We start from the raw sequence: 14,315 nt of genomic DNA, 5'->3' as shown, positions 1-14,315 counted from the left end.
TTATGACAAAATGACATCAACAGCCAGATTAACTGAAAAGTAGGAAGGTTTAAATGTTATCCTGTTGTTTTCATCATTGTTGTTATTATAGCCTAATAATTATTATTGTTATTATGATGATGATAATTATTATTAGCCTATGATGGGCGGCGGCCATAGTCTACATTTCGCAATTTAGACAAGCATTTTAGGTTATTCAAAAAGGATAGGCCTATTTAAAGAATTATACAATGCATTTTGCAACCAACTTAATTAAATAGGCCTAGCTTCTACTTACCATCCTGCGTCTGTGGGTATTGGGAGGGGTTCAGAAGGATGTCGAAGCTGTTCAGTACATCTAGGGAATCTTCGGGGAATCGCTCGTGTAGTGCATCTACTAGATGCTGGATGTAGCGTGCTCGGGCATTTTTAAACGCCTGAACGGACCGATCACCTACATGCGTCACTCTGACATCATTGTACAGGCCGTCTTGGCAGTCCGCCTGGAACTTAACTTCTTCTGGGCCTGGGGCATCTCGTAGCTGTGTTAGTGCCGCTACGGATGCGTGAACCATTGGTCGGATCATGGCCAGATTGACGTCGTCTTTCTGGAAAACCAAGTTCAGTTTGGTCATCACCGGTAGCACATCAGCCAGTGCGTGAGTCCAGGCGATAAAGCTATACGGCTGGATTTGACCTAGGAGGCCTTGGGCTTGGGCATTTCCTCCCACAGCCTCTTCATTTAGCTCCATCACCAGAGCAGGCCAGTTACGTTTGATACCCTCCACTGCCCTGTGCAAGGATAGCCAGCGGACAGCGCACGGCTGCTTTAGGCTCGTCATGTCTTCGTCGCTGAGAGCTGCTGTCACCTGACGGAGGCGATTGGTCCTGCTGGCTGAGTGCTTGTAAAAGGAGTACACAGAAGCAGTTGTGCGCTTGTAGGCTCCTACCTGGTCAACAGCCTTTGCAGCATCTAGCGCGGTCAGCGCAACTCGGTGGGCACCACAGTGCACCTGAATGGAAAACGCACTCTCTCTCTTCAGAAGAGCACCAACTCCAGCACGCTTCCCCATCATTACACTGGCCCCATCCGAGCCCAGGCCAATGACGCGGGACAGCTCCACACCTCTCTCGCGGAGCACCTCCACCACTTTGTCAAATATACACTGTGCGGTCCCGGAGTGCACATCATAATTGCCCAGAAAACATGTCTCAACTCTTCCTTTTATTTCCAACTTCACGTATATAATCAGCTTCTTGTCCACGGTGATATTTACTGTCTCATCAATGATAATTCCAATGAAGTCACTCCCCTTTAGCTTTTCATCCAGCTGATTCATCACAACGTCTTCCAGTGCCCTTTCCATGTCATCAACGGAGTCACTGTGGCGGTAAATGCCCTCACTCAAGACAAAATCTGGAGCCTTAACTGCTTTCAGTAGCTCAGTCAGTCCCACATACTGATGACATGCGATGCCATTTTTTGCCATGTGAAATGCAACTTGTAGCTGAGAGTGTAGCTTATTGTTAGCCGTTTCATTAGCCTGCTCACAGTGGCCTTTCATAGCGGTTTGCTGTTGCCTCAAACTGACCGCCGATATGTGGTCACTGCACCGACTGTGATCAGTGAGAGCCGACATTCTCATATTCGTTGCTCCTCTCGTGAATCCGTTATTCCTCCCCGATTTTTTGCACGGTGAGCAGAACATTTTTCCTTCCCCATCTAAACGCAGCCAGGGGAAATGTTCTTTCCATTCAACTCGGAACCCTCGAGACACATACACACACACGTACACACACGCACACGCGCACACACACACACACACGGGTCAGTACACACACACACACGGGTCAGTACGCAGGCACACACACACACACACACACACGGGTCAGTACGCAGGCACACACACACAGACCCACACACACACACACACACACACACACACACACACGGGTCAGTACGCAGGCACACACACACACACACACACACGGGTCAGTACGCAGGCACACACACACACACACACACACAGGTCAGTACACACAAACAGGTCAGTACGCATCCATCCATCCATCCATCCATCCGTATCCTCCTGTCTGTACGTGATAACTTAATGTAACGTCCTGTGTCGGGGGTGTAGTACGAGACAGCGCCCAGAGAACAGCCGGACGCGTAACAAGCTGACCGTGGAGGAGCTGAAGGCCTTCGTGGAGCAGCTGTTCCGCCTGCCCTGTGTGATCGGCCAGGCACGCCAGGTCAAGGTGAGTCCCCCCCCTCCCCACCCCCAAACCCCCAAAGACATGATCAGCCATTTGATTTGATTTGATTTATTAGTATCCCCATTAGCTAAAACCACAAATTACTGGCAATTCTATCTGGCCATGTTCATGTTCATTAACCCCCCTTTGTCTCTCTCTCTCTCTCTCTCTCTCTCTCTCTCTCTCTGTCTCTCTCTCTCTCTCTCTCTCTCTCTCTCTCTCTCTCTCTCTCTGTGTCTCTCTCTCTCTCTCTCTCTGTCCATCCAACCCTCCAATCTCTCTCTCTCTATCTCTCTCCCTCTGTCCATCCATCCAACCAACCTCTCTCTCACTCTCTCTCTCTCTCTCTCTGTCTGTCCATCCCTCCCTCCCTCCCTCCAGGAGTTGCTGGAGAACGTGGAGGACTTCCACGAGCGGGCCCAGGTGGCCCTGGCCGACGAGCTGCCGGACTCCTCCAAGCTGCAGGCCCTGCTGGACCTGGGCGGAGGGCTGGACGTGGAGCTCCCGGAGCTGCCCCGGCTGAAGCAGGAGCTGCAGCAGGCCCGCTGGCTGGACGAGGTGCGCCTCACCCTGGCCGAGCCCCACCGGGTCACCCTGGAGCTGATGAAGAGGCTGATCGACTCCGGGGTGGGCCTGGCGCCGCACCACGCCGTGGAGAAGGCCATGGCCGAGCTGCAGGAGATCCTGACCGTGTCGGAGCGCTGGGAGGACAAGGCCCGCGCCTGCCTGCAGGCCAGGTGAGCTCACACACACACACACACACACATGTACATACACACACATGTACATACACACACATGTACACACACACACATACACATGTACATACACACACACATGTTCATACACACACACACATGTAACCACACACATGTACATACACACACACATGTTCATACACACACACATGTACATACACACACACACACACACAGGTACACACACGTACACACGCACGTACGCACGTGTACACACACACACGTATACACACATGTACACACACGCACACATGTACACACACACACACACACACACACACACACACATGTACACACATGTGTACGCACACACACACACACACAAACTAACACACTTCTGTAAACTGTTTTAATGACTGTGCTGTTTCAAACACACACCTGTCTATTAGGCCAGGTAATCATACCTATCCTAACACACACCTGCATGCCAGGCCAGGTAATAACACACATCTACTGTCCTCACCCTCACACGTCTGTCTGCAGGCCAGGCAGACCAACCCTCCTCACCTGCTCTTCCTAACACACCTATGACAATCACTGGGATTGGGAAACACAATCACTGTGAAACACATTTTCATCATCGTTATCTAAGGGAATGGCTTGGAGGGGAATATACTCTATGGATGAGTCATGTCGGCACTGACTATGCCTGTCTAACTGCCCATTGGGGATGAATAAATAATATTAAATTGAATTGAATGTTAGATTACATTAGATTAGATTCAACTTTATTGTCATTGCAGAGGAGAAGTACCACGAAATGCAGTAATTCTCCTACTTCTGGAATCTAACATTATGACTGCCAACGGCCCCTGGCCCGAGAACACATGACGTTTGTCTTGCTATGTCTGATGGATAGATGATTCACTTACCTAGACAAAATGCATTTGTTGTCAGTCGCTTTGGATAAAAGCGTGTGCTAAATGCCCAATTAAAAAAAAATGTTTTAACCGTCCCGTCCTCCCAGGCCTCGCCACAGCCTGGTGACTCTGGAGAGCATCGTGGTGGAGGCGAGGAACATCCCCGCCTACCTGCCCAACGTCCTGGCCCTCAGAGACGCCCTGCACAAGGCCAAGGAATGGACGGCCAAGGTGGAGGCCATTCAGGTAGAGTCACCTCACACACAACTACTGATAGGACACCTGTGTCAGGGCATCAGGTTGTAATATATAATAATAATAATATTATATAATGATTTGTGTTGGTGGAAATGGGGATTATTTTCAATCGGTCCTCGTTGGATCACGATCGATAGTGTTTTTTACGCGGGTGTTCACAGCCTCTGTTCTGTGTTTGTCCCTCTGTCAGAACGGCAGCAACTACGCCTACCTGGAGCAGCTGGAGAGCCTGCTGGCCCGGGGCCGCTCCATCCCCGTGCGCCTGGACCCCCTCCCCCAGGTGGAGTCCCAGGTGGCCTCCGCCCGGGCCTGGAGGGAGCGCACCGCCCGCACCTTCCTCAAGAAGAACTCCACCTACACCCTGCTGCAGGTCAGACAGACAGGCAGGCAGGCAGGCTGGCAGAGAGAGAGACAGGCAGGCAGAGAGACTGACAGAGAGACTGGCAGAGACTGACAAGAGACAGACAGGCAAGCAGGGAGACAGACAGGCAGACAGGCAGACAGGCAGACAGGCAGACAGGCAGACAGGCAGACAGACAGGCAGGCAGACAGGCAGACAGACAGACAGGCAGACAGGCAGACAGGCAAGCAGGGAGACAGGCAGAGAGACGCAGACACACACTCACTCTCTCTCTCTCTCTCTCTCTCTCTCTCTCTCTCTCTAATGATATCTGGCAGGAAAGGCTAATTATTGTGATGGACTAGTGAGAAAGAACACCCCCCGCTGATGAAGGCTTGACGCCGAACAGTGTCCAATTTGAGAGTGCTGGCAGCATAATTCACTTACTGTAGGACTCGTATCACAGTTGCTTTAGACCACTTCTTTAACCCCGCGTGTGCTCCAACCCCAGGTCCTCAGTCCGCGGGGGGACATCGGCGTCTACGGCAACAGCAAGAGCAAGCGCAAGCGCGTGAAGGAGCTCCTGGAGAAGGAGCGGGGGGGCTACGACCTGGAGGGGCTGAGCGACCTGGACGAGAGCCTGGAGGACGCCCGCGACCCCGCTTCGGTGGTGGCCGCCTTCAAGGCCAAGGAGCAGAAGGAGGTGGAGGCCATCCACTCGCTCCGCGCCGCCAACCTGGCCAAGATGGCCATGGCGGACCGCATCGAGGAGGTCAAGTTCTGCCTGTGCCGCAAGACGGCCAGCGGCTTCATGCTCCAGTGCGAGCTGTGCAAGGACTGGTTCCACGGGGCCTGCGTGCCGCTGCCCAAGACGGGCTCCCAGAAGAAGCTGGTGGCCGGCTGGCAGAGCAACAGCAAGGAGGCCAAGTTCCTGTGCCCGCTGTGCCAGCGCTCGCGGCGCCCCCGCCTGGAGACCATCCTGTCCCTGCTGGTGTCGCTGCAGAAGCTCCCTGTGCGTCTGCCCGAGGGCGAGGCCCTCCAGTGCCTGACGGAGCGGGCCATGGGCTGGCAGGACCGCGCCAGGCAGGCCCTGGCCACCGACGAGCTCTCCTCGGCCCTGGCCAAGCTGTCGGTGCTCAGCCAGCGCATGGTGGAGCAGGCGGCCCGGGAGAAGACGGAGAAGATCATCAACGCCGAGCTGCAGAAGGCGGCGGCCAACCCCGACCTGCAGGTGAGAGGAACGGGGACGCCGCTGTGCCCCCCGCCGCCGCCGCCGTGCGTACGGTTGTAACTCAGACAATACCGTCTGTCATGGGTGATTGACTCACTAACTGCCAAAGTGTTTTCCGGAACACTCACCCACATAGAGTGCCAAAGTTTTGGATGCTGTGTTTACCTAGCAACAATACTCTCATTGGCTATTCACAAAATGAAGCATCGTAATTTTAGGCCTTTCTGGTGAGCAAATTCACCCGTGGGCACTCTAGAATGTTGACAAGTTGGGCAAAGTTCCCCCTCAGGTTCAGGAATATGAAACCAGATTATAGGCCATCTCATGTCACAGCTCATCTGTCTTTTCGCACTCCTCGTCCATCTCTGTCACTGGGCTGTTTTTATTTGTGTTGTATTTGTTGAGTTACTACAGCATTCTACAGCACACGGTGGCTGTTTTACTCAGTGAGTGTGTTTCTTGTGACCGTCCAGATGAACAAGACTGTGTGTGTCGTCCTCCCCCTCCTCCTCCTCCTCCCTCTCCCTCAGGGTCACATCCAGACGTTCCAGCAGGCTGGTTTCAGCAGGGCCGCGTCGCCGCGCCAGTCCGTCGATTATGACGACGAGGAGACCGACTCTGACGAGGAGCTCAGGGAGACGTACGGCTACGACATGAAGGTACAGGAAACCCTGTGGAAGTCCTGAGGAAGAAAGTAGTTCAGAATATAGGGTTCACTTGGTTAACTGTGGGATAGTTAGGTCTCCAGTTTGCAGTGGCTAAGAATTATTTCCCCCCAGAAATTCAAAAATACTGGTTGGCTTAATTCAGTTAAATTCAACCAAATACTGTCTTTCAAGATGTATAGCTGTGTGTTTTTTCACCTGACAACGTGGTGGTGTTTTTCTGTCTGTCTAGCCCAAGCTATGAATTCAAACAGTATATCCAACTGTCATTCTGGCCAGCTTCTAAAGAACATTCCAAATGGCCCTGTTTTAGCCCAGTGTATTGATGTGTGTGTGTGTGTGTGTCTGTGTGTGTGTCAGGACCCTGGCGAGGTGAAGCCGTACCTGTTCTGTGACGATGAGATCCCCGTCAAGTCGGAGGAGGTGGTCAGTCACATGTGGCCGGCTCCGCCCTCCTTCTGCGCCGAGCACGCCTACTCGTCTGCCTCCAAGTCCTGCCCCCCGAGTAAGAGGGCCCGCCAACACTATTCTTGCGCCATACACGCGCGCACACACACACACACAAACACACACTTACTCTCTCACGCTCTCTCTCTCTCTCTCTATCCCTCCCTCTCCCATGAACAGACAGACAGTTCGTTGTTAATTTTTGCGGACTCTGATCCTGTATGTTCTCGTCCCCGTCCCCCCCCTCTCACCCCCCATCCAGACGTAAGTACTCCCAGGAAGCAGCCAAGGAAGACCCCCCTGGTGCCCCGGAGTCTGGAGCCCCCCGTGTTGGAGCTGTCCCCCCCGGCCAAGGCCCAGCTGGAGGAGCTGATGATGGTGGGGGACCTGCTGGAGGTGTCCCTGGACGAGACCCAGCACATCTGGAGGATCCTCCAGGCCACGCACCCCCCCTCCGAGGAGAGGTTCCTGCAGGTCATGGAGGTAGGGCAGGGTATTCGTTACACACACACACACACACACATGCTGGACGAGACCAAATTGAACAGCGAGGTGGGGGGCGGGGGGGAATCTGAATTGTGTTTACTGAACGTAACGTTCAGTTGGATGGAGGTTGGTGTCGTTGTCTTGAATCCCCCCGGTTTATATGACTGGTGGTCGCATCTTACTTTTAGCATCTTCTCCTTTTTAACATCCCCAATTCCTACCCCCCCCCCCCCCCCCTCTCTCTCCCTCCTTCCTCTCCACCTTCCTCCGCCAGCCCGAGGACTCCATGATGGACAAGCCGGTGAAGCTGAAGCTGAAGGACTCTGAGAAGAAGAGGAAGAGGAAGCTGGAGCGGGCGGCGGAGCACCACCAGATGCTCCTGGCGGCGGCGGTGGCGGGCGGGGCGGGGGGGATGAGCGACGTGCGGCCCCCCAAGGTCAAAGACCTGAAGCGGGGCCTGGTGGAGCTGGGGGGGGGGAAGCCCAAGAAGAAGAAACTGAAGCTGAACCCGGACAAGAACCGGGAGCTGAAGCAGCTGGCCAAGCGCCTGGCCAAGGAGGAGAAGGAGAGGAAGAGGAAGGAGAAGGCCATGGCCAAGGCCGAGGCCGTCCGGGAGGGGCTGGAGAAGAGGAAGGAGAAGAAGATCCTGGACATCCCCTCCAAGTACGACTGGTCCGGCGCCGAGGACTCCAACGACGAGAACGCCGTGTGTGCCGCCAAGAACTGCCAGAGACCCTGCAAGGACAAGGTGAGAGAAGAAGAAGATATACTTTAAAAAAAAAAAAAATGTATATATATATATATATATATCGTGGCGTTAGAATTATACGGTTCTATCTCCGTTTTTGGTCGAAATTGAGTTTCTTTACATAATCTGATCCATTAGGTGTTTATTAATGCCTGTGTGGTGTTATTTTTTAAATGTTGACATTTTTGTGTTAGTAATGAATAAAATACAACGGTTCCATCTCACAAAACATAATGGAATGTAAAAACTTTGACGCTCAATATCTCTGAACTGCCCTAAACGGAGATAGAACCTTATAATTCTAAGCTCACGATATATATATATATATGTTTTTAGGGCAGTTGGTAAATGGACTGCACTTATATAGCGCCTTATTCCTAAGCACTTTACAACGGCCTCTCATTCACCTATTCACACACACATTCACACACCAATGGCGGCAAGCTACCACGCAAGGCGCCGGCCAGCTCGTTGGGAGAAGTTTGGGGTTCAGTGTCTTGCCCAAGGACACCCCGACACTTGGACAGGAGAAGCCGTTGTGATCAAACCGCCGACCTTGCGATCGTTAGACGCCGGCTCCACCTCCTGAGCCACAGCCGCCCTAGCATTTCTGCTTTATTGGGATGGAGACAGTAGAGATTGACAGGAAGGATGGGTGAGAGTGAGGGGGTATGACATGCAGGATAAGTTGATGGATCCTGCGATTTCGTGCCATGCGCCTTAGTGAGCTACGCCACCCAGGTGCCCCGAGAGGGGAAATAAAACATTTTGCACCCCCTTGATGAACATCTGTGATCTGAAATACCTCGGTGGAGGGAGTGTACATTATGGTGTGGAAGCTCCACCTCGCCTAGCAGAAGGCCAAGCCGCTCTCATCAGATCCACAGCAGGCACACCAGGACTGGGCCGAAGCATATTCAGAGTCTTGCCAGTAGAGGGCAGTACATCTCCTGCAGCTGTAGTCCAGAGATGAATTGAACTGTTGACCAATAGTTTGTGTTTTGGACCAGAAACTCGGGCTGGTTTCACTGGGGTTTGTGGTGATGTAGGCCAGATTAATCTGACAGACAGGTGACTCATAGATGATTGACAGGTGCCTGGAAGGTTTATTGGTTAACAGGGTACAACAGAGGTCAGGGGGGTCTTAGAGGGCCTCATCCAACACGAGTCGCTGGTGAACCAAGTTAAGACATTAAGACTATATCTTTTAGATACAATAGCCTATTTTTAAAATCTTGAAATATAATGGGCTTTTCCTCAGGGTTGAAGGTCGACATGATCTCATGAGTTGGGTCTCAGTGTAATATGTATACCGATGTCAACCTATCATCAAATCCAACTGTAATTATAGAGCACATTTCATACAATTGCATTACATTGCAACATGATGCGCTTCACAGGAAATATTCTTTTTAAAAATAAGGGCCGGTTTCACAGACAGGGCTTAAGCCTAATCATCGCAGGGTCTCCGGTTCGATTCTGTCTGTCGACATGTCCTGCATGTCATCCCTCCTCTCTCTCACCCATCCTTCCTGTCAATCTCTACTGTCTCTATTCCAATAAAGCAGAAATGCCCTAAAACATATATATATGTGTATATATATATATATATATATATATATATATATATATATATATATATATATATCCAGGTAACAGGTAACCAGTGCCAGAGACCGGTGTGATGTGTGTCTCTTCTGAGTCAGGATGCGTGCTGCTGCCTTCTGTATAATTTGTGGTCGACCAATAGCTTTCTCTGGTAGACAGACAGACAGGAAAGTGTTACAGTCATCAGGACTGCTAGTAATAAAAGTGTGCAGTGTCAACAGTTTCAACTTAATTTTTTCAAAAGAGGAGGTTGAAGAGTGGCCTAACATTGCTAAGGACTGAATACAACCATGGCGGTTTGAAGTGCAGGAAATGACCTGTCAGCAGGGAGTCCTAGAACGACCTCAGACACACGGTTAAAAACAGTCTCGAAAAATGGGACGAGAGGGACTTAAGTCGTAACACCACTTTGCTGAGCAAGGTCGACCACTGAGTAACATGTCATCAAGCCAATCATCAGGTCCTCGTCTGAGTGATACTCAACCTAATATTGGTTATCTTGTCTCTAAAGCATGTTTCAAGTTCACATTTGAAGATGGAGAGCAGATCGTCGGAATGTCGCGGAGGGGCAGGATCTATAAGGCTGTCGAGCACAATCTTAAGGCTTTACAGTAGCGGGACATTTAAAAACGTTCATGCTAATATACAGTTAGGGCCAATAGTATTAAGCCTATATGTGTCGCACAATGTTAGGCCCACAAAGTAGGCCAAACGCGGTCATCAACTCAGAACCCCGTATGCTGAGTTATGAAGTTAATAATGGACGCTTGGAAGAAAACATCTTTCGAAATGGGCATCATGGAACTTGAATATCAACAGCTGATAACAGGACTGGAACACCTTAAGGAGAGTTACACATCACGTATTAACAGGACAATGTGCTTTTTGAAGCGACTGTAAATTCGCTACGCTAACCATTAACCTTCACCTCACACACCCATCCCCGGGGCTTGTCCAATCAAAAGCAGTTCTGTTCGAGAGCTCGACACGATGTGAAGGTGGAAATTATGACATGACAGAAAGACGGACACGAACCTATAACCTTTTGAATGATGAAAAATACATTTTTAAACATGATGTGAAATTGGTGCCCCCTTTTTCGAGCTCTACATTTCTTTAAAAGTTGTCTACCAAAGTATGTGCTCACCCGTGTGTGTGTGTGTCCGTCCGTCCCTCAGGTCGACTGGGTTCAGTGTGACGGCGGCTGCGACGAGTGGTTCCACCAGGTGTGTGTGGGCGTGACGTGCGAGATGGCGGAGAACGAGGACTACGTCTGCATCCTCTGCACCCGCAAGACGGCCGCCATGAGCGTGAGCGTGGCCGTGCCGGTGAAGGTGGAGGTCGGCGTGGAGACGGTCGTCATGGCGTCTCCCCTCTGCGGCGTGCAGAGCTTACCCTCCCTCTCCATCTCCCTACCGACCATCTCCCTACCGACCATCTCCCTGCCGACCATCTCCCTGCCGACCATCTCCCTACCGACCATCACCATCCCCCTCACCTCCCAGCAGCAGGACCCTCAGCAGAGCAGCTAACAGAGAGGGCATGTTTTTACATGTTTTGTTTTGTTTTGACATGTTTTGTTTTGACATGTTTTGTTTGGACATATGACGTCCATGTTCGTCCATGTTCATGGACAGAGACTGCATACAGTCAGCCAGCTGTACCACACGCACACTCACACACACACACACACACACACACACACAGCCAGTCGTCCTCTAGGCTAACCTCAAACCCCTGACTTGACCGTCTCCTGATTGGGGTTGAGGGGGGCATGAAAGGGGGCATCATGGGATTTGGGAGTCCTTTCTCCCAAGTTTGCCTGGATGATACACATGTGGGGGGGGTGGTGGGAGGTGGTGGGGGTGGGTAGTGAAAAGCAAAGAGGGTAGTGAACCAAACAAGCTAAAAAAGCTTGAGGCGGTTTTCGGGGCAGGAGAGAGGAGAGCGATGTCTTCGCTCCCATCACAGACTTAAGCTTCAGACCGACGACTGGAGTGTGGATAGACGAAGGGACGTGGGGATGGACACAATATGCCACAAGGTGGACCGCTTTCCCTCCTTCTCTCTCTCTCTCTCTCTCTCTCTCTCTCTCTCTCTCTCTCTCTCTCTCTCTCTCTCTCTCTCTCTCTCTCTCTCTCTCTCAAGTGACTGAGGATTCCTATGTAATCCTGAATTGCTGTGCCAGCCTTATCCAGAGGGCCTCTCTGTAAGGACAGAGGTCGAGTACACTTTCTACTGCACGGACAGGAGCGACTATGCTACGGGATATTTGTGTTTTCCCCTGAGTTTCAGTTTTGGGGTCTAACAGCTCCTGACCTAACGCCACCCCCCCCCTACCTCCCACTCTCTCCCCCCCCCCCCCCCCCCCCCCTCTCTCTCTCTCTCCCGGAACTAAACGTCTCACATATAGCACCCTTCCCCTCTGCTGTTGTCTTCAATGCAACCATACGAAGAGGAAAAAAAAAAAGAAGAGAAATTAAGTCTTCAGAAATAGCGTGGAGCTCTCAGTCGCACCTCAGTCCTACTACAGTATCACAGCCCCCAGCTGCCCCCCTCCTCAGTCAAACATCGTGGTTCTCCTCGGAGGTGTTAAGACACTGTCCTCCCCCCCCCCCCCTCTCTGCCTGGCCCCAGTACAATAACAGCTCAATATGTAGGACTAGGAACAATGGTTGTATGTAGTGAACGTATTTATAATGTATATAGGTTTTAAGCAATTAAATGATTGTTGTTGGCTGTTGGCTGTTTTTTTGTTTTCTCACCTTTTAATAAACAATTCCTAGTCAAATGAGTCACGCTGTGGGGCACTGTTGTTTTTGTGTGAAACGCTGGCCTATAGGAGTGTGTGTGTGTGTGTGTGTGTGTGTGTGAGAAACACTAACATAGGTGTGTGTGTGCTTGACATGATGTGTCTCGTCACAAGTGTGTCTTAAGTTAACAATGACTTGCAGATAGTGATGGAGTCTTTTATATATAGCTTGATTTTTTTTAAAAAAAAGAAGAAAATGGCTGACGTTCTGTTAATCAGGTTGCACAGCTCCGGTGTCACTCATTAAACCCATTACGAGAGGCGTAGTAAATCCTACAGTGTCCTAGCACGACTCACACTCACACACAAACACGGCCTCCAAGTTTTTGTGCTTACTGTTCGGCGGTACCTGACTGCAGCGTTCTGTAACACACCAAACCGGTCCTCTGTGCTGTAATAGCGGGGGGGCTGGGGGGGGTGAGCCACTTGGGCCAGGCCAAGCCAAATCCAGTCTGAACTGACCTCAGCTGCTTCCGATCCATCTGACCCCGCACCTGTCCCTGCTAACCAGAGGAAGGCGTGAGGTGAAAACATGCAAGCAGGGGACATCAGAGATCATGGCTGAGCACTTGATGATTAACTGAGAGGAACTTGGAATCATCTTTTTACAGATTATGTAATTCCTTTTCTTTCTTTTTATTCTTCCCTTCTTTTTTTTCCCCTTTTTTTTTCTTCTTTTTTTTTACATGCCAGATTATTACAGTACCGTAAATCAATTCAATTGATTTCAGTCAATTCAGTAAAAAAATGATTACAGTAAATCAATTCAACTCTGATCAATCAATATTAAGAGGACTCAATAAGTGGAAATATCTGACAGTTCAGGGGGAAAATTCCCATTACTCAATTCACAGGCCCAGTTTAAAGGGTGCTTTCACAGGCCCCTCAGTTTAAAGGGTGCTTTCAGAGGTACAAATGTGTAAACTGATCAAATCATTATGCAAGCTGCTGCCTCTACAACATGGAGTGTCTTTCAGTGTCATCGTTGTCGCTCCAAGTACAGTGATTAATCAACAACAAACACCCTGCCATAGTATTCCATTTTTGACCTCTCATGCTAAGTATGTATCCTTCCACTCAGGAATGTTTGTAAATGTGTACATGTGGTGACTGGTGTGACCTGTCCCTGTCCCTGACCTAACCCTATAATCCTAACATTTTGCTCTGATTCTTTGATAGGCTAGTCCTGTTTAATGGGGCAATTCTTTTGAGGTGATTTTTAAATGATTGTTATGAAACAACAGCTCATCTGATGCCCTTGTGCAGAACACAAACTCCCACTTTCAATCTTCATGTTTGTGTTGCACTGTCGGCCTAATTAATCAAGAGATACCTGGTCATGGATTTCTATCCAGTTTCACCATGTCATGCTGTCTGAGTTACATAATTAATTAACAAGGCTCTGCAGACATTTTGCAGGCTGATGTCCTATTCGATGCCTCTCCCTCCCCCACCAGGAGACATTCCTCCTCAATGAAGCCTGTCAGAAAGGATCTCAATAGTCTATATCTCAACAGACTCTAGTGTCCTCCTCTCCTTATCTTAGGATAAGCTCAATAATGGGAAACTAAATCCCCAGAAAGCAACTCTCCCCTATTGCTTTCACCTATCCACCTTAATCTGATCAACGCTGATGAAGAGGAGGAGGAGGCAAGTCACTTAGCATGGAGACACAGCCGCTGAGGGAGGAAGGGCCTTTGTGCATGATGGGGGAGTCAGTGGAGGCTGGGTTACTTGGAGGAGGCTTAACATTATAAACCCCCGCCCCCTATTTCCACTCCACGTTAAATACTCAAACTTGAACGTTTCCGATTCAAAATCCACAGACTCAGCCTCAGCTTGGAGACTTTGAGAGTTTCACACAGCA

General features: G+C 50.4%; 1 protein-coding gene across 1 annotated transcript in view; it reads left to right on the top strand.

Moving 5' to 3' along the window:
• Positions 1-11,459, top strand: part of kdm5a (lysine demethylase 5A) — a 34,478-nt gene extending 23,019 nt beyond the window's left edge. The window contains exons 18-27 of the mRNA XM_080537388.1: positions 2,118-2,238; positions 2,617-2,972; positions 3,961-4,099; positions 4,302-4,481; positions 4,963-5,682; positions 6,213-6,341; positions 6,708-6,852; positions 7,057-7,277; positions 7,555-8,028; positions 10,815-11,459. Of these exons, the coding sequence (XP_080393514.1) occupies positions 2,118-2,238; positions 2,617-2,972; positions 3,961-4,099; positions 4,302-4,481; positions 4,963-5,682; positions 6,213-6,341; positions 6,708-6,852; positions 7,057-7,277; positions 7,555-8,028; positions 10,815-11,168 (2,839 nt within the window). The 3' untranslated portion in view covers positions 11,169-11,459. The remainder of the gene's footprint in view (positions 1-2,117; positions 2,239-2,616; positions 2,973-3,960; positions 4,100-4,301; positions 4,482-4,962; positions 5,683-6,212; positions 6,342-6,707; positions 6,853-7,056; positions 7,278-7,554; positions 8,029-10,814) is intronic.
• Positions 11,460-14,315: the final 2,856 nt, after the last annotated feature.

The sequence above is a fragment of the Nansenia antarctica genome, assembly GCF_963989245.1.
Source record: "Nansenia antarctica genome assembly, chromosome: 8".
NCBI lineage: Eukaryota > Metazoa > Chordata > Actinopteri > Argentiniformes > Microstomatidae > Nansenia > Nansenia antarctica.
The sequence above is the reverse complement of the archived record's forward strand: the minus strand, read 5'-3'. Positions and strand labels throughout refer to the sequence as shown.